The following is a 25,012-nucleotide window of genomic DNA, read 5'->3' as shown; positions in this document are numbered from 1 at the left end:
CTCCCTTTGTTTCTGGATTCTGGTAGGAATCATCTCCCCAAATCTTGGCTCTTCAGCCACGTTTCATTGCATTTCTGCTCAGTGAGCGGAGTGATGATGGAGGACTGAATCTGGAAAGCAGGATGTTGCTTGTTCGTGATGTCTTTCAAGATCCAATCGACCTTCTGATTCTAGTTATTATTTAGGAGGAGTTATTTTTGGTTGAGATCACTGTAATGATGTTCGGCAGCGATCACTGCTCGTTGTGATGATTGGTAATGAACGCTCTTAATTGGCCACCGACTCCCACGGGCCGGAATCGCCCCACTGGTGGGAATCGCCCCACGGCTGCCATGCAGCCTTCGGCCCTCCCCGCCCCACCGCTGCCGTAGGGCTGAGCGGCTCGGATCGGGGCGGCCCCGCGCGGCGCTTCCACTCGCGGCATTACGGCGCGGGCGGGGCGGGGGGCGCGGCTCGGAGCGCGGCGGCGGCTCAAGAGCGGCGGGGCCGGGAACGGGGCGGGGCGGCCGGCAGGCAGCGGGGAGTGGGACCGGGATCGGGCCGGGGAGCGCCGAGAGGGGCTGCGGTGAGCCGGGGCGGGGGGGTGCAGGGGGTCATCGCGGCCGGGCGTGGCGCTTCTCGGCCTCTCGGAGGCTGCCGGTGTCGAGCGGCTCTCGCGGCGCTCCCTCTGCCGCCGGCCCGACCCGGCGCGTCTCGGCGGGGCTGGAAAGAGCCAGAACGGCTGCCTGTAAGCAGGCGGCGTTGCGGGCTGCGGTACCTGGTAGCGGCGGCTTCGGAGGCGGTGCTCTGCGGGCGTGAGAGCTGCAGGGCGGCCGTCCCGTGTTGCTGCCTGTCCCGTGTTGCTCCCCGTGCCGGCTGCTGCTCGGAGCTGCGGCTCTGCGAGGGTTCTGGGACGCGCTTGTTCCGCTCCCAGCTCTTTTCGCTTTCAGCTGGAATTCGTTTTCGAAAAGAAATCCTTTCCCTCCAGCTCGCGAGCACGGCGATGTGCCGAGCAGCGGCGGAGATGGTGACGGAGTCATTGAGATTGGAGAAGAGCTCCGAGATCCCCGCTCGGGCTGTCGGTGCTCCCTTGGGGGGGATGTTGGGGTATGGGGCACAGAGAGCTTCTCCGTGACCTGTGGGCAGGGCTGCAGGGGTCCTATAGCTCTGTGCTGGCTGCCCTTGGGCAGCGTCTGCCCCAGGTCGGCTTTCCCAGAAGATGAGTGTGTAATCAAACCTCCTGTTCCTTCGACTTTTAGTGCGTTGTGAGGGTGAAGCGGCTCTGGAAGGTCACACAGCCACCTTCTCCAGGCGGGTGCTGCAGCTTGCTGGCATCAAGGACTTTGGGAATACAAGTATGTTGTAGATATATAGCAAAACCAATAACTGCTGCTCTGATTTCTCATAATGCTACCTGAGAACTGTCAGTTGCCATCCCTGTGACTCTAAGGGACAATAATTTTGCTTATGCTGTAACTTACTGAGATTGCCGTTTCAATGTAGCTCAGTTCAGGAAGTACAGCCATGAACGTGGTCGTGCGTTTCAGGCTGTAACAGCAGGGGGAGCATGATTTACTGCTCCGTGCGAGGAGTTGGTTCTGGATTGAAGTCGGGAATCGAGTCTGTTTATAATATCCATGCTGTGCATGTTGGCAAGCTTCCAGAGAGGCGAGCTGTAAACATAGATTGCTTTCCTCTGCCTGGGCCTGACTCTTGTGTATGGCTCTCTGTATGAGGGTATGTCAGGAGTATGTGTTCCAGGGTGATCTGAGATCCTGCCCCACATCTGAGCTTAATTCAGTTGTTGTTACCAGTCGAAAGGAGTACCTCGCTGCCCACAGATGTGTCATTAAAAAAAAAATATAATCTTTCTGAATGGGAACTTCTTTTGTGTAATGTGAACGTATGGAAGGCAAATATGTATATGTATACCAAAACTATGGGCTTTGCACAGTAAAATGCAGTCTGGATCTTAATGCTGGAAAACATATTGCAGTGGGAGAAGAGTGTTGTGCTCATATGTTCACCAACAGTGTGGAGTTTGGCTCCAGCTGTATGATGAGCTTGCTTGCGCTGCAGAGTGAGATGCAGGCAGATTTGCTGCACTAACCGTGTGAGCTTTCTTGTCTTCTGCAGTACTGAAGAAATATTTTTTTGCTATAGCTTAACTAAGTGGAAACTAATCCAGATGCTTATGCTTTCTGAGGGTAGGATCAGTAAGGATAACACAAGGCATTTTACCCTTTAAAAAAATGCATGCAGTTTTGCATAGATGTACTGTGTCCTTGTCAGTGTGTGCAAATGAACAGCTTTTCCTCTTTTCCTTTTGGCTTGCCGTGAAAAGTACAAGGAGATCGTGTATTATTTGTTAGGCAGTTATAATTGTTTTCAGATGCACATTAAGCCCTTTGGCAAGAAAGGTGGTGATGTAGGCATAAGCTGCTTTGAGCTGTAAACTCAAAGTATACTGGAGGAAGGAATTGGGAAGGAATTATTAGGTGAGCCTTCAGGGAGAAAAGAACTTGCTTGTGAGGAGCTATGTGATATTGGAAGGAAGCAATGCCTTTTCTCTCCCTCGCTGTGACAGGAGCTAGCTGTTTTAGGAGGGTAACTGCGTGCTGCACTGATGGTGTCAGTAATCCTCAAATTCTGAGTGGGACCCTGATAAGCACTTGATTTCATACTTCTTAGTTCTGGGGAGTGGTTGGATGTTGGAACACCTACTGCGTCTGGATAATGGATTATGGCTCTGAATAATGTCTCAGTTGTCTGCTAGCAGTGAAAATTTGCTCTATTGGGATAAAATTAATGTTTCCTCACTATTTAATCATTTTAATTAGCTTTAGAGCTGCCATCGTGTGCCAAGGATCTGCTGGCTGTGAGACTGGCTGCTCTGAGCTGGATGTTTTTATGGCTGCTTTTCTTATAGCAGTATTAAGAGAAGCTCTTTACAATAATCCCGAATCCACTTACAATACAGCCCATCCTCTGGCCTTAAGCATGAAAAGAATCTAGCAGGTTTTTGTTTATACTGCTGTATTTAAATATGATTAGCCTCCTGTGTAGCCAGCAGGACTAATGGCAAGTTGTTGACCACTTTTGAAGCCACTTGCCTTGTAGGGAGTGAGGGGGAAGGAGCACTTCTTGCTGTGTCTGCAGGTAACAGATGCTGGGTGTAAAGCACTGGCATTTGGAGAACGTTGGCTCATCCAAGAGCCCAACCTCAAATTGTTGTTGGAAGATGCTCTGCTCTTCAGAGCCTGGTGTGTGGACCTCAGCCGTGCATGCACTGAGAACCCATCTGTGGCCTGAGCAGGCTTTGAAATAGTGACTGCTTGTTACACTGCCCCGTGATACGTTACATTTAGATGCAGTGGGGAAGCACTATTCTAGCAGTGGTTTTCCAGGTCTCTTTAATAGCATAGGCAGGCACAGAAGAAGAGTCGCTCTGTAACCCTGATTTGTGGGTGAAAAGCTGGTAATCCCAGTAGGCGTGCAAGTAACTTCTATAGGTTGGGTCCATGTTCTTATATTTTCTGGAGAATTTTTAGTGTGTTTAATAAAGAACTCAGTCTAACTTGTGAAGAAAAAATTCCATCCTGGTCTATTTGGTCTATAAGAACTTTTCCTTGCAGCCAGTGCTCGCTGCAGCCTGACGGTGCTCTTTCCAGTGGGAGCAATGATTCATTGAGGGCTTATGCTCCTGAAAAGTGTTTATACAGTATCCATTTGGTTGGCTTTTCATGCTGCTGGCTGGGTACTTTTAAGGGGAGGAAAGGAACAAAACACAAAACGTTGCTGTATGTGGAGCTGTTCAGCTCCAAGTGTCCCTGGAGTGGCCGCTTGTTGCAGCCCCATAGGTTGGGCAGTGGTGCATGTGCTCATCTGCAGGGAGCAAAAGCACTTTAAGGCATCTGTGCTCTTAATGCAACCTATGCTGCCTGCTCTCAGTTCCTGCATGACCCCTGCATGTTCTTTAACTTAGGCTAAACTGAGCATAGAGAACCTGTGTGAGTCTTCTGAAACCTGTTGCAGAGCAGTGTAGCTGTTCTCATTGGAATGAAAGGAAATCCTAAATTCACCTGTCTGGATAACAGGCCTACCATGCTGAAGAGGCTGCTGAAAAAAGCCAGCAGCGCAGGCAGTTCTTGTCCTGCAGCTCTCTTATCTATAGAGTTCAGGCATTTCTGTGCAACTAAGTTCTTCCATCATCCAAGGAAAGCAGACTGGCTTTACTGGTCTCTTGGTCCTGGTTTTTGAGGTGGGAGGTGCTAATGCCCCTCCTGGCTCTGTTCTATGTTAGCAGATAGCCTGGCTGTAGTGTGTGGGGGAAGCCATGCACACGTGTGTGTGTGCACATGCACTTGTGCTTTCCAAAACTGTAGTCATGACATCACTCTTAGTCTCCTGTAATTCATTATTTCTTGCTGGTTTTCTGAATAACAGCTGCGAAAAGAATGTATACAAACAGTTTGGAAGTCCTACGGCCAGGTGTCTGCTTCTTCAAGCAAGAGCTGGTTTGTGTTTACTGAGGTTTTCTGTTTATTGACTCAAGAAAACTTGAGTAGGATGGCAAAGCTGTTAAAGATATGCTGTAAAGACAAGCTGCTAGCTGTAGTAAGTGTTCTTCTTGGCAGATATCCTGAGCCGTGAGTGAACATGGTGGGGAGGTGCAGGGAGAAAGCAAAGTTGTGTTGTTTGAACTGGAAAGCTCCCTCGTAATTGTTTTGCCAGGCTCTGTGTAGTCTGTCCAAAAAACCACTCTGTGAGACAAGAACAGCCCATGCAGATGGACAGTTCTGGCTGCATACACCCAAACTGATGTGCTTCCCAAGTACTCGAGTCACTGTGCTTTCTGCTATATCACTTATAGTGGCTTTCAGTGTTGGCAGACCTCTGCGTGGTGCTGTTCATTCAGCTCTGCTTGGTTCTCACATTACCCATGTGTGAGTTCTGAACGAGCTTAAACAAATCGTTTGGGAATACGTGGTTTGCAGGGGGGTGAGAAACAGCATGGTAAGAAGTCTTCTGCATTCCCTGTCTGAAATGCTGTTTTTCTGCTTACTCATGCTTGCAAACTTGTGGTAAGTATTTCTAACTTCTCATATTTAAGACTTTTAAGGCAATCAAAAGGAAAATGTAAGAAATATTTTGCAATGTGGTAAGACATAGCAGAGCTGTATGTCATGTTCTCATTGATGGTGGTATTGTTGGTGTGCTTGTTGTTTGCATCCATGTACCAGGGAGCTTGGATTAAGGGTTGGGGCTCCTATCATACTGCATTCTTGAAAAATGGAGAAAGGGAAGGTTGCCATCCAGCTGCCAGCTCCTTCTATCGTCTTCCTTTTGTTCTAATGTGGGGATGCTGGGAGAGCTCCTCTGGTGGCTGTTCTGCTTGCTGAGCAGCAGCCTTGGAAATCCAAAAGCCATAAGGGCTGTGCCTAGAGGCCATAGTATTGGGATGATGTATTTTGAATGATCCAAGTTGGAAATTTTCACTTTAAAGTTTTCCAGCATTTGCTGCCACTTCTACTCTATAAAATGTTATTTATTTGGCTTTCTCACTATTTGTATTTCTTGACAGTTTTTATATAACTGTTTCCTAGCATGTCTGTGTCTGACCATTTGACTGGGACTTTATTGCTGCTGGAGGATGATACAACTCTTATTTTCCAGGTTTGAGCTTTCTAGAAGATGAAGCCCTGGCTGCCGTTGGTGTTCTTTACCAGTGCTTTCTTGATCTGGCATGCAGAGGCAGAGTTCTTCACTTCAATAGGTATGGAAACAACCAATGCACAATGTTATGGTGCAACTGAAGTGACTGCCAGAACTGTTAAACGTTACAGATGAACCAATGACTGCCCTTGTATGGCCCTATCAAACACCAGCTTCATCAGGGAGAGCAGACTTTGACATCCTTGCTGCTATTCTGCATTGCAGGTTTTGTATCAGTGGAAGTTGTTCACATTTGGTTAGCTCAGCACATCATGATTGACTTGGTACAAGTTTCTCTGAGGACTTTGAGTAAAAGGCAATTTCTGTGTTTTCTTAAAAGCTGTGCATCTGGTGTTTTGAATGCAGCACAAGGCTTATGTGAAAAAGCTTCATCCTGAGGTGCTGATTTCATGCAGTGAACTTCTGTGATAAATATGTGAAATATTCTTTTACAAAATGTGGCATATCTTATCTTTTAACTAAGCTGGATTTGGGAATAGGAAGGAAAAATCTCCTCCTCCACCCTTCCTGGTTTGTAAGACTTCAGTAAATCCCAATCAGTTCATATTACTGCAGGTCTAGAAAATAGACTGATTTGATGAAATTCTAGTTCTTGTCTTACAGCTGTGATTAAACAGCATATGATTTTTGTAGTAGATCCTAGAAGGAGGCATAAACTGATTTCTGCTGTGACTTGGTCTAATGTTTTCCTGTGGAATAGTGTGTGGAATCCCCCATAAAGATAAGAGGTGAATGGATCTGGCTGTCCTCAACTTTGAGCTCAGTGAAGCAGTGCTTTTCTGAATAGTAAAGCTCTGAACTCTTGTTTGTTTTGCACTAATGTATGGAATTTATCAGCCAGAGCAAAGCAGTGGAGTTTGGAGCACGTGTTCCTTGTGCTCTGAAGCTGACTAATAGTGCTTACCTACGTGGCTGCAAGGTTACTGTGAAGGACCACCTGCTCTTTCCATTTGCCCATTTCTGGACCTTCCTTATCTCTGGAAAAAGAACATCCTGCTGCCTTTCTGCTTAATTGTGCCTCGCTAATAAAGACTTTGGAATGCTGAAACTAAAGCTGTTGCTGTGTATATCCATTGGGTCTTTCAGCGTTGCTCTCTGAAAAGCGAAGTTTGTCGCAACCCTTCAGATGAATATGCTAGCAATTCTCTCTCATGCTAATGGGGAGAGACTTTGTCAGTCTATAAACATCAGTCTGAAGTTCCTCCTTAATGGCACGTTGTGTATCCACAGATACCAGAACTGAAAAGCTGTAATTTTAAGTGAGTCAAATGGTACAGTTGTAGCTGACCTCATTTTTGTCCATGTGCTGAGCAGATGTTAGGGCAGCTGGAGCCTTGTTGCTTTGACTCAGTAGCTTCATTAATGTCAAACCTTTATTTTGATTGCCTGGCATACAATTACAATAGTCAAGTAATTTGGAGATGGTTAAAAAAAGAGACAAGGCTAGGTGAACAAATGAAGTTGAGACCTTAATAGCCTCTTGAAGCATTTAAATGTCAGACCTGTCTGTGTAGTAAGTCTGAAAGCTTACCAGCTCTAAGTGCACACCTTTGATTTATCTGTTCCTAAAGGGGCTGCAGAATCTGAGGTCTTTGGTGCTGCTGGGGAACTTCACATGAGAGTGATTAATACTTGCTTGTATTCTGTTTTCAGGTCAAATGACAGATCTGATTTATGCAGAGAAGGACTTGGTACAGTCTTTGAAAGAATACATCCGTGCAGAAGAGACCAAACTGTCTCAGATTAAAAGGTAGGGGAGAGGTTTGCATAGCGAAGAGGGGCAACAAAGCACATAACCTGTTGTGCTCAGTTACAGCTCACCTTCCTGTTCTGGTTAGCACTTCCCAATAAATATGAGTGTAAGTAGTGCTCCTATGGAGAAGACACTGATATCAAAGAGGAGCCTTATCTGCATGAGTTAAGTGCCTGCAGATGCTGTTGCTCTGGGCTACCTGTTGTAATATGCACAGCTCATGTTATCCTGGTGCCTCAAATCAGTTAAAGCTCTTGCTGACAACACACTTCTCCTTAGCTAGGCTGTTAATACTTAGCTAGCTAAAAGTTGTACCTGACAGGGCATGACACCAGAATGGTCTGAGGTCTGGGTTGGTAGGAGCTGTGTGCTTGTAACTGGAGCCATGCTTTCCAAGGACTTTCTGAACTCCAGATGGTATCTGGCAGCTTGATCTCCTTTGGGATTGTTGGGTGGGGATAGGGTTATGAAACAGTGGAATGATCCAAATTCCTTGTCACTTTCGTGCACACAAATATTTATTTCTTGAAAAGTTGCCCTTCTGAAGAAAAACTGTCTCCTGTTCAAGTACATTTAAACAGAGTTCAAGCTATGTATAATTTTTTTAAAGCAACAAATCATTTGCATATGTTAGATTTCTCTTTGCATGCGTTAAATTTGCAGTTGACTTTTTCCTATATCGGTAAGCAAGAGGATATTTCAGTTGTCACAACACTTGAGCTCTAGTCTGAGGGATATGCTTTGTAACATGCTGAATTTCATCATTTGAACATGGTGGCATTTCTCACAATTGCTTTCTATGCATAGAGATGTTTGATTCAAAATACTGCTGTGAACAGAGAGTAAAACTTCATCTTATTACTACTTTGCAAAATAAATGCTGGATGCAGTGAAAGTTGATTTTTTTTTTTTAAAGTGATGTGAGACACCTTAACGTGTCATTAATCTGATATCTCTGCAGGGGGTTCTCATCTTGCTTTGTTGCAACATCATGATACACAGAATAAGGCAGTCTGGCAGTTTGTGCCATTGAACTGCTTACAGCCAGGGTTCATTCATGGCTTAGTTTGGGGTTAGGCTCAAAGGGGATTTTGAGTGTTCAATTATTAGCTTACCTCAGCAAGGTTTTTTTTTTTTTTTTTCCCCCTTACTGGGTACTGGAGAGAGGCTGGCCAAATGCTTGTCATAAGGGATAATGGGAATTTACACATTTCTGAGATAAATGATGCTTTTTATTATTTGCTGAAGTGCAATATGCTGAAAACTGATGGCTAAGACTCATTGCAGGGGAGATGAATGCCTACTGAGATTTAAATTCATAGGCAGGGAAATAAATCTCTTTGAAAAGAGCATATTGTGTTTAAAAAAAAAAAAATATCAATGAACCTCACTTCATCTTGTGAAGTTAAAAGCCTTACATCTGGTTACGATAGCAAAAGCAGCAGTAAGTTGGTTCTAGCTATGTAATTAGGATGACTTCAGAAGGAAGACATGCATTCAGAAATTGTTCTCAGGCTGAGGGATACAATTCTCTTCCAGCTGGGCTGAAAAAATGGATGTGCTGACGAGCAAATCCACTTCGGATCCAGAGGGGTACCTGGCACACCCTGTGAATGCTTACAAGCTGGTGAAGCGTTTAAATACTGATTGGCTGGAATTAGAAAACCTGGTTCTTCAGGATACAACAAATGGTAAGGAGCTGCAGGGAAGGTGTTGGTGGGAGGTCCCCTTACAGCACCGTTGCTTCCCCTTATGTTCTGGAAGCTGCAGACTCAGCTGTGGCTTCAATACTGTTGCTAATTTGGTTGAAACATAAGCTAATGACTGGGCTCTTGCTTACTGGGTGCTCAAGTGGGACAACTTGCTGCTGAGTCAAGACTCGAAGCTGTTACTTGTCATAGGCACGTTATATTTGGTTTGCTTGTGTAGCTTGCAGCAAAGAGGAGAACAAAGTGGCCAGCAGTTATCAGCTGTTTTATATCTTGTCTTGAGTTATATATTCCTTTGTATAACAGCTTACTCATCTTACTTCCCAATCTGCTGCATCTGTAAGCAGTCACTTTGACCGTGTTGGTCAGTAAATAAGAATCAAAATGAGATCTGTCCTGAATTGGCAAAGGACTTCCTGTCATCGTATGCCAGTAATTATGTGGTGCAAGTGAATATATTGATGGTTATTTCTCTTGTCATTTCTCTTGTCATTTGCCTGTTAACTCTGTTTCTTATAATAGGACAGAAAGCAACGCTTGTATAAATGGAGAGCCTAATGAGAGGTTTTAAATCTAGTTAATTTGAATCTTGGAATTTAGAAACAAAGCAGGCGTGTTCTGTGTTCATCTGGCGCTTCACTTATTCAAACCATCAAATAACAGCTTCTCCTTTTGTTACGAAGGCTTTATCACAAACCTCACGATTCAGCGTCAGTTTTTTCCAACTGAAGAAGATGAGACGGGGGCTGCCAAGGCTCTGATGCGCCTGCAGGACACGTACAAACTGGATCCCGAAACTCTCTCTCGAGGGAACTTACCAGGCAAGTGCACAATGGTCTCATCTGCCATAAAGAGATGCGAACAGTTACACCCTCAAACTCTCCAAAAGTCCGTTTTGAGTGGAAATAAAGGCCTGTGGTTCTGTGTGGCTCAAGCAGTAGAGGTTGCATTTCCCGTAATGTTCTGAGAATGAGGTTTTTTCCATCCAAGCCGGGGAACCATGATCCACGCTGACCAAGTGGCACAGTTTCTATTTCTATTAATGTAAGGGGAAATCTGTTCTGGCTTTCTTGTAGTCTCAGTACCAAAGCTAGGAAGCTGGTTGTGCTGGTAGCTGTGTGGGCAAATAGCATGGTTGTTTCCCTGGGAACTTATCAGCTGAGCAGAGGTGATGCTCCCTAATTCACTGCTCTGGTGGCTTTTTGCAAAGCGTGGTTCTCTTCTTGCCCTCTTGTTCTTTATCTATGGGATAAAGACTAACAATATTTGCCACAAATACTTTTGAGACTAGCTAAACATATTGTGATGTCATTGTTCTCTCAGGAGTCCGGGTGGGTATTTGTAAGAGATGTGCTAGCAACTGTAACCTGTTTCAAATTGCCTGGACTTGGTTAGAGTGTGGGTAGTTGAGTTTACAAAATAGCTTTAGTTAAATGTAGGTCACAAGCAGTGAACTGAAAATGAAGCTGTATCTGTGCACCTGATCTGGAGCAACCGGAAACCTGTACACAACTGAGCCCAGTTTGCCTAAATAACAATCAGCTGCTTGTGCACAATATACACCTCAAGAGCAAACGAGACAGTGTGCCATGTAGCCAGGCATCTCGGATAATCTAACAGTGTTAACTTAGTGTCTGTCAAGTCTGCTAAGCTTTTAGTCCATTCTGCCTTTGTCTACAGCAGAAGGCAGAATAGCTTAAGAGAGATTTGTTAAACTTTTCTTGGTTCCCAAACAGATGAATGCCACAATGATGGAATGTAATTTTCAACTCCTGAAGTTGACCAATTTAATATGGAATGTAAATCATTGTTAGTGCATTCCTCAAAAGATGTTTTTTATTATAAACTTGTGTATTTACTGATATTTCTCAGTGTGCATCCACATATGAGGGCAAGGATGCTTCTGTGCAGGTTGCTTAAAGATCTTTTTTTGTTATTAGGAACAAAATATAGGTCGTCTTTGACCGTGAGTGACTGCTTTGGTATGGGCAAGACTGCTTACAATGATGGTGACTACTATCACACAGTACTCTGGATGGAGCAAGCCTTAAAACAGCACGATGAGGGGGAGGATACTACAGTCAGCAAAGTGGAGATCCTGGATTATCTCAGCTATGCTGTCTTCCAGTTTGGGGACTTGCACAGAGCTATGGAGCTCACAAGGCGCCTGATATCCCTTGGTAAGAGCATTGCCAGTAACAGCCAAGAGCAGCCCATACTTACGGGTGAGCTGACGGCAAGGATTTTCTGCCAGATGACCTGTAAACAAATATAAGTTATGGAGAAAAGTCTACTTGTGCATAAAACGTCTTCAGCAAGTCATCCCAAAGGCCATGCTGTTATTACCTGAAACCTAAGTGTCTGTCTGACCACTGTATTTTCTGGTGTACTGTAATGTGTCTGGTGATGGTTAATGCCTGAGCTTAAGGATTCCAGTAGAGATCAAGGCTGCCATGGGCTCAGCAGAGTACTACCTCTGCTGTCAAAATCTACTGACTTGTTAATATTTCTTTACAATTTTCTGTGCAGATGCTCTTTGTTAGGTTTGGTTTGTTAGGTTTCTTTGCCTGAGATCTTGGTGTATTTTTCTGAGCAGTCAGACCATAGGTCTCAGGAAATTCCATCTGGTTTTATCTGTGCTCTGTTTCTATGTTTCTTTTGAGTGAGCAAATAGACATTTCTTTAAATATAGCTCTGCTTGCTGCTTGTTTTGGGAAGGTTTATTATCTCTAATTAACAGCTGACTGAAATATTTGTATGGTTTTTAAATCAGCTGTGGTCCTTAATCTAGATGCTGGCAGCATCCCGAGAGTGAGTGAAGCTGTTTTATTAGCAGGGAGGAGAATGGGAAAGATGAATAACTTCTGCAGACCTTGAAATTCCTAGATTAAAGTTTACAGGAATGACTGTAGTGAATCTATTTCCTTCTGCAATAATGCATGGCACTGAATGCAAATCCTTATCAGCATCAGAGAGTGAAACATACCTGGCAGTCTCTTGTGGGAGCCTCCTCTACTCTGGGCTAACCTTTATCTAGCCAATATCAGCCCGTGCTCCAGGGGGTGGTTACTTCAGTGACCATCTGGGTTAGTTAAATAAGAGGCACAGTGAGCTTGGGAAGGTTGAAAGCAAAAAAGTGTTGTAGGTGCGTGTCCAGAAACACCCAGTTGTAAACTGGGACTTGTTCCTTCTATAGTGTAACTATTATAGATGATTAAAGTCATCCACTGATGATATTTACTAGTTCATATCAACAGCAGTAATCACTAATGATAGGTCTAATGTGTTCCAGAATACCTCTGGTATAGGCATGAGTGAGTGGATGCTGTAGGTAAGCTGGTAAATGGCAGTGCTTAACTTCTGAGCTTCCAGACTTCACAGGAAGTGTTTGAGACTGGAGTCTGTGGCTGCAGTTCCACTGAGGTACTGGGCTAAAACTGCTTGTGCACTGCAGATGAGAGGTATGGTGAAGGGTGCTGCAAATAGCCTAGCTTGATCTCCTGTGAGAAGCTTCTCCTGGGTGGGATTAGGCAGACAGTATGTGAAGTACAGGAGAAGTGTGATGACCAAAACCTTCTTCCTCTCAGAACTGCGTGTTCTGTGATAGATCCTTTCAGAAATTACTGCAGAGGAATGGCAGCTTCCCTCTGCAAAGACAAACAGGAGCCAGAGCATTTGGTTGCTTGATGGTGCTCTAGGAAGGAGAAAATCATTGCTGAATCTTGATGCAAAGTCTTCCTTGCATGAACAATTCCTGAGACCGTACCAGTTACTGGTTCTGTCTGTTTTCCCCAATGAAGACAGCACTCACGAGAGAGCAGGCAGCAACCTGCGGTACTTTGAGAAGCTGCTGGAGAAGGAGAGAGAGAAGTCCTCAAACAAGACGGTGGCCACCACGGAACCAGTGGTGCAAAGTGGTGCCTATGAGAGACCTCTTGACTACTTGCCAGAGCGTGATATCTATGAGGCCCTCTGCAGAGGAGAAGGGGTGAAAATGGTAAGAGAAAGGCAGAGCTTTTCTGGCTGCACTGCCTTTGCATAAGGATGGTCAAGTTTGCTCATGTGTTAAGCTGTGCAAGAAAAACTAAGTGTAACTGTCCAGTCTGAGACATGCACTTACGCCTCAGCCTCTGTCTTAACCTGTTAATTCTGTACAGAACAGCTCTCAGCTTGTTCTTCTTAAAGGTTGTTGGGAATTGAGTCTCCTGACTGTCTGTTTATTCAATCATTTCAGTTGCTGGCTGTATTGGTACAATAAGAGGCTTTTTCCACTGAGAACTAGTTAGGTTTTGCCAGTGTTATGGCATCACGTTTTTGTGCATCTTGATGGGTGCTTCAACTGTACTGACTTGCCAGTCTTTGGCACTTCAAATATTTTTAGTGCAGGAAGAAATCCATTTATTTCTCTGTGCAGTCAAAATTATAAGAACCAGGCATTTTTTACAGCCAAACTTTGTATATTTATTGAATCTGAATTGATAGCCTATTAGGATTTAACTGAGAAATTAGTTTTTCAGATCTTTTTAGTTGCATCTGGAGCAGCATGTTTTCATTCACAATAAAGATCAGCACTGCTGCTGCTTACCTCTGACACTAGCTGTGTGCTGACAGCTCTTGCTAGTGCTTGTGAAATAAGAGACTCTTTTGTCTGTTTCTAAGTTTATGAATAGTGGTTGAGCAAACAATGCATTTTGGTGCCTTGTTTCAGACGCCTCGGAGGCAGAAAAGGCTGTTCTGTAGGTACCACAATGGAAACAGAAACCCCCATCTGGTCATAGCTCCCTTTAAGGAAGAAGATGAGTGGGATAGCCCTCACATTGTACGCTATTATGATGTCATGTCTGATGAGGAAATTGAGAAAATTAAACAACTGGCGAAACCAAAGGTAAGTTTCCCTTCATCTCACTGACTGCTAATTGCATGCTTTGATCTATGAGAAATGGCTGGGCAAAGGATTGGAGAGAATGGTTTTGTACTACAGATAATACACTGTGAAGCTAAGGGGAGCAATTTCAAAACTGCATGGTGATGCAGGTCCCTAAAGGCTCATGAAGGGGTTTATGCAACGTTGCATTTAACTGTGCAAAATTCCTCAGTAAAGAAGGACTGGGCCTGGAAAGGTAGGTGACTGCCTGACTGACAGTGGTAGATGCCCAACATAGCTTCAGTCACCTTCTTGAAATGAGGCTGAACTGAATTGCAGTGCCTTTAGCCTGTGATGTGAGTGCACACAAAAATAACCCCACAAAGTTAGTGATTCTATCTGACTTTCCTAGAGGTGGAGTTACCAGTCTGTTTCCTTTCTGGCAGTGTGAAATCAGCAATAGATGCTCTATCTTTTGTGCTTGCCAGCTTTCACAGGGAAGTAGAATTGTATAGGATTGGTTCATTCCAGCACTTCTGTAGCTCCTGCTAACAACTGTGGTGGTAAAATTGCAGTCAAGGATTGTCTCTGTGCATTTTCAAATGTAAACATTAGTACCTGCTGATGTTTACGTGGTATGAGGAACTGATGCTTCTTCAGACACCCAGAATTATTTGCTGTTCTGGACTTGTGAGTACTGGCTAGCTGTGGGAGTGCTGGCAGAACACTTCCCTCTCAAAGAGGATTCTCAGCTCTACAAACAGACTTTTCCTATTATGTCATACTCTAAAACTTTGAGCCTCAGATAAAATAGAAACATTGAAAGATTGAATCATTAAATCTATTTTATGAAATCGAGCACCTTCTAAATAGGGCAGCTATTAGTTTTGTTTTACAGCTTTTGTTCAAAGCTTTAATGATGGAAAATATTAAGACTTGCTAAGTTTTGCTTATGTCAATAATGTGAAAGGAATTCTTCATGTTACTTATGCAGCTGTAGGATGAGGATCAGTACAACAGGAGGTAAATACTGTCATATGAATGATATGAAAATGACAGTTTCTTTTAACTTAACTCAAATCTGTCTGACTGTTCTGTAGGAAGAATAGCTTTGAGTTCTGCAGTACTACTGAAATACTGGAAAATGCAAGTCTTGTGATGAGATAGCATTAATGTAGCTTAATTTCAGTCAGGAAACTTTAGTTAGTAATCATGGAAGCTTCGAGACAAACTCTGAAGCGCTGTGTTAGTTTTGGGCTCAGAAGGATGAATATTTCCTTGTATTTCCAAGGAACTTCTACTTCTGGGTCTAAACACTGAATAGTACCTACAGTTTATGCTTGCCAGTATTTCTTATTTTGTAGAGAAACAACATCTGTATGTGATAATCAAGTTGGTCTTCATTATTATTTTTGCAAAATGCAATTGCTTTTACTCCAGTTCCAAGAGGTAGTTCCAACTTGACAGGCAATACATCAGAGCTGACTGTGTCAGCTGTTCAGTGCTGGAAATGGTCACCAAAACTCTTAACTTTGGTGTGGGAGCCTGAAAAGGCAAAGATATGCCACCAGATCTAAATGTAAAGGGCAGAAATCTAGCAGGCGTGCGCAAGCTCAATTAGCAGCATAATAGAAAGCTTAGGAAGCTAAATTGCATCCCCAAAGCTGTGCTTCATTGCACAGTGAAGAACAACGTTGTCAGCCTGCTTATTCTGCTATGATTTACGCAGGAGAAATCTGGAGCAGAACAACTGAGTCAGAATTAGATGAGTAGATGTGCCAGGAGCTCTTGTGTAGAGACGAGACGGGTTTGTAAAACTGGCTGGAGGCTTATTTGAGGAGAAATGAAGGAAATAGCTGCCTACTGTGAAGAAAACACAAATAAAAAGGTTTTCTGGGGCCTGTAATTAAGCGGAAGGAAGAAGGCACGATTTTAAGTGTTTGTGGTTTTCAGGAGTTAAATTTAAATGTGGTTTGACTTTGCAGTCAGACAAATGAGTGTCCCAGTTCTTGTTCTCAGTTGCAAGTATGAAACCCAAGTTGCCTGTTAAGCAAGCAGCAGGCTGTTGCTTTGCTGCCGCAGTGAATCTGGTCAGTTCTGCAAGGTTCCAGACTCCTCCTATATGCTAAGTGTATGATGTGGCCTAACAGTGATGCGTTATTTGCTGTGCAAAATGGATAGGTAAGCTGTTATAAAAGTATCTCTCACCGAGAGCAGATGTTGCAGGCATTTTCCAATTGGGAAAATCTAAATGTGGTAATATTGAGTCTTGTCCTCAGGACAAATGGATTTGTCTGCCCTGTAATTTGTAATTCATTTTGCAAATGTTTTCATCTGTATTTTTTAAATCTAAGAATGAGCTTTTTCCAGTCCACATAAAGAGAGGGCTGATTAAATGTATGCAACATCCAACAATTCTTTCTGCCAAGAACATAAGCTTCATGTGTTGACTTTGTTGTTGTTCCATCTTGTTAATATGGACTCCAGCTGTTTAAGACTTTTTTTTAAGATACCTCAGTTTGCACTACTTGTGGATTTAATGGATATCATGGCTTCTGCAGTCAACTGCTTTCTCTAGAATCAGCTGCAGGTGATGGATTGCACTTGCATTTTTGCGTGTACTGTTCTAGCCTGAAACTGGAACAAACTCCAGGTTGGAGTTTAACTTTCATGCTGTGATACATTGAAATTTGATAAAGCAGCTGCTAATTTTGTTAGGATTGAAGTCTATTTTTTGGTCTGTAGTTGATGTTTCTTCCTGTTTGGGATTTTTTTGGCACAGCTGGCACGAGCCACAGTTCGCGATCCCAAAACCGGTGTCCTGACAGTGGCTAGCTACAGGGTATCCAAAAGGTAAGCATAAAGAAGAGTTCAGCCTTAAGTTTTCCGTGCTTAACAGCCCTCGTGTGCTACCTCCAGTGGAAAACTAGAAATGCTTTGCATGCAGCAAAAGCTTGCACAACAAATGCACGGTAAATGGCTCATCTGTGTAACTGAGGGTAGAAGAAATCCTTCTCTTTTGGGAAGCTGGTGGTTGGGGCTTTGTATTCTAAAACAATGTTTCACTGTTTCCCATTCCCTTCTCTTGCCCTAGCTCATGGTTGGAGGAAGATGATGACCCTGTTGTGGCTAAGGTGAATCAACGAATGCAGCAGATCACGGGGCTAACAGTGAAAACAGCTGAGCTGTTGCAGGTTGGTACACTTCCACCTTACCAGGATGAGATCTGACAAACCAACTCTTTAGTGGGCTGGTATGGTATTAATCCAGAAACAAATATCAGCACTGCTCCTCACCTGCTCCTCCTAGGCGTTCTGTTACTGAACGCATGGGTTCCTGGTGAGTGGGTGAGTAAGGTCATGAACAGTACCACCTCCTAGACCAGACACGTATACTAGAGAGACACCCGTGCTCAGATTCTGCCTCTTTGGAGGAGGAGGGAGTAAGTGTGATAGCAACTGTTGCTGCATGTTCATGTTTATCAGGTTGTTGTGGTGATAAGCAAAGAGTGCTGCTGTTAAGAAACATCAGTACTGAGAAATTCTCAGTGGAACCCTTAAACTGAAAGGGAGGGAACTTTCAATGCTTATCTGCACACCTCATTACTGGCAATCTGAAGAAAAATGAGTTAAGTGGATATCTATTAAGCAGATAACAATCTTGCCACAGAGCACCGTTTCTCAAAGGATGTTTTGGATCTTTGAGAGTTATCTTATGCAGCAGTTCTGCAGTTCACTGTGTATAAATATATTTTGCTTTGTTCTTCTGTAGGTTGCTAATTATGGAATGGGAGGGCAGTATGAGCCACACTTTGATTTTTCTAGGGTAAGATTACTTTTCCAATTACTCCTTGGGTGTGGAGTGAGGGTGGGAACAGATCATTTTGGGAACTGTTGAAACCCTTTTTAAAATGTTTTTTCTATTAAAGCACTCTAATGTATAGCCCAGTTGCATGGAATGGATTATGACCTCTGGAAAACTCTCATTCCTTTCTCTGGTGCTGGAAGTTCAAGAGACCAATGAACAAATCTGACTGCCTGCTTATCTTTGTCCCTTTGGTTCCTTGCACAATGTAGAGATGTAAGAACAGTATGACTATCTCTCAATATGTACTCCTTCTGTTACCCTACTAGGGAACTTAGCCCTGGGTGGAGATTGAGTTGTTCCATTGGGTTTATAAATTTAGCAAGGTTGTCGCTCCTCTTTTGGGTATTTTAAAGTACTTTGGCTGAGCAGGAGGTGTCCCTCCAAAAGAGCAGCATTTATGGAAGTCTTTCAGTTGGAACCCTTCTGATGAAAGCCTTAAAAGCTGTGTGATTGCAACTATAGGGGGTCAGCACGGTTTTGTCACCTCTGTCCAGGATGCCAGTGCTGTGGTGACAGCAGGGAAACTTACCACTGGCACTTGTTGGATGTATAGCAGGCACTAGAGGGCTCTACCTGGCAAGTGTGAGCTCAGGTCAGCTGTGAGAGGGGAGAAGACAAACTCTTTATTGCAGTTGTCTTGGTACATGAACCATGCTGAAGAGCTGTGATGACTAGTTGTTATAAATACAAAATCCTTTTGTGATGCCTTGGTTTCAGGTAGAATCATCTCTTCAACTGAATCCATCTTAATTCAAACTATTCCAGTATTTTTACTTGATAGAGAGAATGGATTGCTGCAGCCAGAGGGTAACCCAATAATTGAGAACAGGATTGAAGGGGCCCTGCTGTTCATAAATAATCTTAATCCCCAGCACTGTGGAAGCTCCTACTCGTTAGCTTTGGCCTGTTGAGAGAATTTTTCTGTGAACTTTAAGCCTGCTTTGTTTCCAGAGTGAAGTCGATGCTCTTAAATTCTCTTCAAAGCCTTTGAACGCAAGGACCTCAGATATCAATTTGGTCATTATGGTCTTTACTTTTGGATTAGGCAGCTGGGACAGAGCTCCATTTGGAGCATAGCCTTGGCTGCAGTCATCAGTTAAAGCAGGGCAATTGGGGAGTTTGCCGTGGGCTTGGACTGGTCTGCCAGGCTCTGTGCGTCACAGATTCCAGTACTGGAATCCAGAGACATTGCTCTCTCACTGTCTGATCAGCCTCACAGCTTTTTGTTCCCTTACAGCTCTCAGATGGGGAAACTTTAATACTTAAGATTTCAACTTTCAGATTGTGTTGGGTACTCAAAAGTTACAGAAGAATCCTATATATTGAAGCTCAGAAATGCATGGCTGGACCTGAGTTTGGCCTGAGAGGTCTTGGAAACAGGGGAACTCCTTCTATCTGAGCTTCTATGTTGGCTATTACACTGAATTTGCATGTTCTGATGCATGTAGTTCTTAGTGTAAGCCCGTTTCAGGAAAGATGTTTTGTTGAAATAGTCAAGTAAATTGAACTACAGCATCTCAGAGTTTTTCTTGCTGTTTGTCTTTTCCTAATGCTGGTTTCAGCATTTTTTGAGTGTTGAAGATTATTTTTGTCTTGAAGAATTCGTCTTAACGTTACTTGGCTGAATCTTGTCGACAATACACATAAACCTCTAATTGCATTTTTCTCTGTGCCCTTCAGATGCACTGGGCTTCTGGGTGTTTTCTGCTTATAAACTGGCACCTGTATGATCTCATATCTCAACAAATGAAACTCACAACACTTGGTCTTCTTGATATGGTCCTTAAGTCTAGATAGACAGCCGCTTGAGATAAATTACTGTTATTCTAATTTGTTGCTGTTAGAAATAAACAGATTTTCTTATGACATTTCTTTGAGGTCATCACACATTGAGAATCTAATGTCTTATCTAAATGCTGTTCAAGCTGAATTTTTTGTAACCTCAGTTTGACTTTAGACCAGTGTCCACCACAATAACAGCCTGTTGATTACTTAAATACCACCTGAAAGCATTGCTTCTACTCTAATGCCCTGAGAATTACCTGTGTGCTACTTCTCCTCCTAGCACCGGAGTGCAATGTGCATGCATTTATGCACTGTGGCTGCAACTTGTGATGGCTTTAGTGCTGCCCTGCAAATCCCCTCTTAATTCCAGCTCTTTGAGCCTGAGGCTCTTCATGCAGAGCTGCATATGTAACTCTAGTGTGAGCCCATTCGGAATGAGAGGTTAAAGTTGTTGTCTGTTACAGCGACCCTTTGACAGCACTCTCAAATCGGAAGGAAATAGGCTAGCGACGTTTCTTAACTATGTAAGTACCTTTGTTTGTCTGCTGTCTGTGAGCTTGAAGTTTGCAGTTATTCTCATTTAATTTTATAGAAAGATGAGCCAGATGCTTTCAAGCGGTTAGGGACTGGAAATCGTGTGGCCACTTTTTTAAACTATGTAAGTATGATGCTCCTTTATGAATTGGGTGTAACTCAGTGATGCTTTGTTTGCAGCGGGCACAGTTGTTTGTAGAGGTTTGTTGGTGTTTAGAAGGAGAGTCTTAACTCCTGCAGCATCAGATGCTGTCCTGTTTGAACAGAATTGGGATTCCTGGACAAACCTTGATCTTACAGTGAATAATATGCATCTTATTCTCTGCTGGCTGTGCACGGTCAAAGGCATTTCACCTTTTGTGTGTCGTGTGCAGAACATATCAAACACGTTCTGATGTCTCTACTGAAGAGTGGTTTGTTGTTAAGGTGTAGCTTGTGCATGCACAAGCTTTCTAGCTGGAAGGGGCAAAATACTGTGCTCCTATGGCATCTTGTGCCCTTTTATTGTAGGTACCAAGCAAGAGGACACCAGAGTGGTAATAACATCTGCTTTCAACAGAAATCCTAATTGCAGTGAAGAATGTGGGCATTGCTTTTGATTGTTTACACTTTGTGGGAAATGGATGTGACTAATTTGTTTCTGTCCGTTAGTCCCTGATCAAAAACTCACTGAGATCAGTGAAAATATTACTTAGTTTAATGGAAGCGTTTCCAGGGACTTTAGGTTTTGAGTCACATCTGTAGAGATGAATCCATCATTGCTAACAAATTCAATAGGTTTAAGTTCATTCCAGTGTAGAATGGCAGAGCATAAAGATGTAAGCATTTCTTCAGAGCCTTGTTGGTGTATGTATTATTAAAGCACTTGAAGAATAGGACTATTGGGGAACAGCAAAGAAATTGTGCAGAAAACTGAGGTCTTCCATTTGCTTTGTTCTTTTTTTTTTTTTTGAAGTGGTTGACCAAAATGCTAAACTAAATTATGAAAATAAGTTCCAAGGACACGGTTTCAATTTGAGGAAATGTGGTTTAACAGGCACTTATTTTTTCTAATTGAATCATAAACCAGAGTGAAATTCTGAAACTAACTCTGAAGTCTTCTCCTTGTTTTGGAGTACTGGCTTATTAATGCTGCAGGTTCAGTTTTTTTGTGGCTAATTTGTATAATATATACTTGTAGATCAGCACTTCATCAAGCTTACATATGAATAAAAGCCTTCAGCTGAAGTAACAGCCTTCAGTAACCAGCTTAGCAATTCATGCTGGTTGAAATCCATCTCTTCTTTGTTACTGCAAGTCACAGAGGTGTGAGCTGTGTTAGGACAAGGGGCACTTGAACTTGGGGGAAGCTTGTGTACAAGAGGTGTTGTAAATGATTGGTTTGACTTTGTTTTCTCACTATGTTTTATTAGATGAGTGATGTGGAAGCTGGAGGAGCTACAGTTTTCCCAGATTTTGGGGCAGCCATATGGCCCAAGAAGGTGAAGTCACTCTGTATGGCTGCTTCTCATCTCCCCTCTCCATCTACTATCTTTTCTCATTAGTCTTGTATCTGCTTAAGTCAGTTAATGTGCCAGTGCAGCTTACTTCATTCAATGCAGCTTGCTTACTTCATTCTTAGAGTTTACAGTGGGAATGGTTTCAATGTAGAGCTGTTATTAAATCTTGTTTTCAATCTCTGAACACAGCTGAATTGGAGTTGAGAGTAAAGTTGTCTTTTCCATGTGCTGCTATTTGTGACCTATGCTGAAGTGTTTCATAAGGGCTTGCAATTGGGTTCTTGGGCATTATCCCTCTTCCTCATGTCAATGACTTCAACGTGTTGGCTGGGTTCTGCCTAATCCACATCTGGTATCTTTTCTGCAGGGAACAGCAGTATTTTGGTACAACCTATTCAGAAGTGGTGAGGGTGATTATAGAACAAGGCATGCAGCTTGTCCAGTGCTAGTAGGGTGTAAATGGGGTAAGTAAAACTCCTTTAGGAACAAAACCTTTGGTGTATACAAAGATGGTGATATACTGAACCATTATAACAGCATTTAATAACCTGAGTATTGCCATTTTAACTGCCGGAGTCATTTGGTAATAATGAAAGCTTGCATATCAATATGTGGCATGAAGCACATACTGATATGCACATTGCTCAGCTGTTTCTTCTCTGGAGAGAGCTTTTGTGGCAGTAATGTTGCAAAGCATGTAAGGATGGACTTGTGTGGTATAGGACAGCTGTGAAATGATTTGGGTTGGAAGGGATCTTGAAGATCACCTGCATGTTCTCAGGGTTTCCCCTATACCACTATCCCCCTTTAGTTTTCCCCAAAACATCTTTCCTGATTGTGTTATCTGATCAGATGGGTGCTGCTGTGCTTTCTGGAGGCAGGCAAGCCTGATTTGCATGGGTCATTAGAGACAAATGTTCCCTCTTGCCTTGGATGCCCATAGTCTGTCAGCAGTGATCTACTTCCTACTTCGGCTGCCTGGCCACTGGGACATTATGTTATCTGCTGGAAGTAGCTTATGTCTCTTGTCATCCATTCCTGAACCCACCTCTCACAGCCTCTGTGGTGTTCTGAGAGCCAGAGCACAATGACCTGTAACAACACCAGATCCAAAACACACTGCCTTGCTACTGTTGGCCAACTGTGCAACTGGAAATCTTCCTGGCCCTGTGAATCTTCCTGTTTCCTGCTGGGTGGGTGGAAAGAAGAGGCTGGGTTGCGGTGCTATACAGAGACCCATGGGTGCATGGTGGTAACTAATTCCATGTCTTTGTTCCACAGTTTCAAACAAATGGTTTCATGAAAGAGGAAACGAATTCTTAAGACCTTGTGGGAGAACAGAGGTTGACTGATATCCAGCCTGCTGCAGACCTTTGTTTCTTTGTCTCCTTTTCTACTGTTTGTTCTTCCAGTTCATTTCTAAGAAATGATCCATCTTTTTCCCCCCCCAAGAGTCCTGGCACTTGTCACAAAAAGACAAATGTAACACCTGTGAGTGAAAGTAAATGGCTTTGTACACATCTGTTGTCTTAGTTGCTGTCATTTGTCTCCACTTTCCCTCTCCCCTGCCATGTTCATAATTTTACTGGTCTTCCACCCTCAGCGTTCTCTTTAGCAATGGTGCAAATGATGTTGTGGGTGATCCAGAATGGTTGGGTGCCTGGTCTTGTGCCTTTTGTACCTCAGAAGTTTTAGATGTTAAATATTTCTTCAAACCAAAGTTTTTAAGTTTTGTGTACATGTTAATTTTATTGTATTTCTATGGATCATGAGTTTTGAAATAAATGTTCTTTCAAAAAACTTGTGTGTCCGTGATGGATATCAGTACTGGATTTAGGGAACAGTGGGCCTCTATTTCCTCCTTTTCTGAGGGTTTGTTTCTTCATTACCCTTTCTTTTAGAAAAACAGCATGGCTTTGGTCAATGCTGAAGGTTGGAGCATGACACAATTCTTGCAGCTTCTACTGAAATTGGAAAGATTAATTTGTTTTGAAACTGTACTGTAAGAGGAGGCAGGCTGCATGCAATGGCCAGTGTGCAATGTGATCTCAGTATCACACTCATCAGAAGTCCTGCCCCGTGTTACTTGTGAGAGGCTTTCAGGAAAACCTGGTGCCCTTTCCAAGCAGTCGTGACCATCCTTGATTGTAAGAGTAACTGTCACTGATGTAATGCTGACTGTTTTTTCCCTATGGGAGCTCTTGGTCCCATATCCCAACATGTAAGACAGGCTTGTAAGTGGAAGGCACTTCAATTACATTGAGACCTTCAGTCAGCCCTAAAGTGAAACATAATGAATACTGGGTTCCTTTGCACAATACACAGTGGAAAGTACAAAGTGAGCTAGAAGGTAATACTTAAAGCAGCTCTCAGGCACTGCCAATCTCCTAGACCATCCCCACTTACCTGCTCCAGGCTCAGTGAAGTCGAGCAATTGTTTCTGCAGGGCAGAGTTTAGCAGTTGCTGCCTAATTTCGCAGCACTCCTTTGCCTGCCATGAATGTTGTGGTTGTTGGCAGGCTGCTCAGAATATTTCATTTCTGACCTCTGCTTTTTCCTAGTAAAATCTCTCAGCGCAGCATAAACTTGGGAAACAAGGAGCTTTGCTTTATTACAAAGCATTCAACATGACTGCCTTGCAGATGTGAAGAACTGACGGTGAGCCAAACCCCCAATTTCTAGTTGGACCACTTTGATTCTGCGGGGAGGAAAAAGAATCTACTTAGGCTTTCTGTCAACATACAATGTTGACAGCTGAAGTTCACATCATACCTCCAGCCAAAAACCTGTACATCCTCCTCAAATTGGCTTGGGAATGCTGTTGTTAGCAGAGTTATACCACACTGAACCTTTAACGCTGATGTTTTTGCTTGTTTTCGCTATGAAAAAGCTGCTTTTTTTTTTTTTCCAGTTGTCCTCCAATTTGATTGAGACCATTCCTGAAGTGGGATGCAGAACTGCTTGAACATTAAAACTGCTTATTGTGCTGTACTCAAGATATGCTTACTGCTATTACAAGCTGAAGCATAATGCTTATTTCAGGGAGAAGAGCGCATGTGACTTGGGAGCAGTCCATCACCCCCCAGGCGTGTTTGTGCAGTTTGTCAGATTATATTCCCTACTCTGTTTTGTATCATACTACAGGCCAAACAGAATATGATGGTAAGCCTAAAATGAAGCTCACATAGTAGTTTTTAGACTTAAAATTCTTATGCTGGAATTCAGGGATGGGGAACTTCTGTAATGTATCACTGCTGTGATAGCGATAGCTGCTTAAAAGTTTGGT

General features: G+C 43.2%; 1 protein-coding gene across 6 annotated transcripts; it reads left to right on the top strand.

Annotated features, from left to right (window-relative positions):
• The first annotated feature begins 453 nt into the window (after positions 1-453).
• Positions 454-23,246, top strand: P4HA2 (prolyl 4-hydroxylase subunit alpha 2). 6 transcript variants are annotated; one of them, XM_085236604.1, is made up of 17 exons: positions 454-565; positions 1,239-1,334; positions 5,656-5,755; positions 7,369-7,465; positions 9,008-9,159; positions 9,861-9,998; positions 11,118-11,357; positions 12,978-13,174; positions 13,886-14,062; positions 16,824-16,894; positions 17,136-17,235; positions 17,813-17,866; positions 20,158-20,217; positions 20,286-20,351; positions 21,640-21,708; positions 22,094-22,190; positions 23,008-23,246. In XM_085236604.1, exons 3-17 carry the CDS (start codon positions 5,674-5,676, stop codon positions 23,076-23,078), a joined length of 1,671 nt encoding a protein of 556 aa, XP_085092730.1. In that variant the 5' UTR covers positions 454-565; positions 1,239-1,334; positions 5,656-5,673; the 3' UTR covers positions 23,079-23,246. The 6 variants fall into 6 exon arrangements, with proteins under 6 accessions (XP_085092730.1, XP_085092725.1, XP_085092728.1 ...); XM_085236599.1 differs by lacking the exon at positions 20,158-20,217; XM_085236602.1 differs by lacking the exon at positions 20,286-20,351.
• The last annotated feature ends 1,766 nt before the right edge of the window (positions 23,247-25,012 follow it).

This window comes from Meleagris gallopavo, chromosome 15, assembly GCF_905368555.1.
Source record: "Meleagris gallopavo chromosome 15, MGAL_WU_HG_1.1, whole genome shotgun sequence".
Classification (NCBI taxonomy): domain Eukaryota; kingdom Metazoa; phylum Chordata; class Aves; order Galliformes; family Phasianidae; genus Meleagris; species Meleagris gallopavo.
The sequence above is the reverse complement of the archived record's forward strand: the minus strand, read 5'-3'. Positions and strand labels throughout refer to the sequence as shown.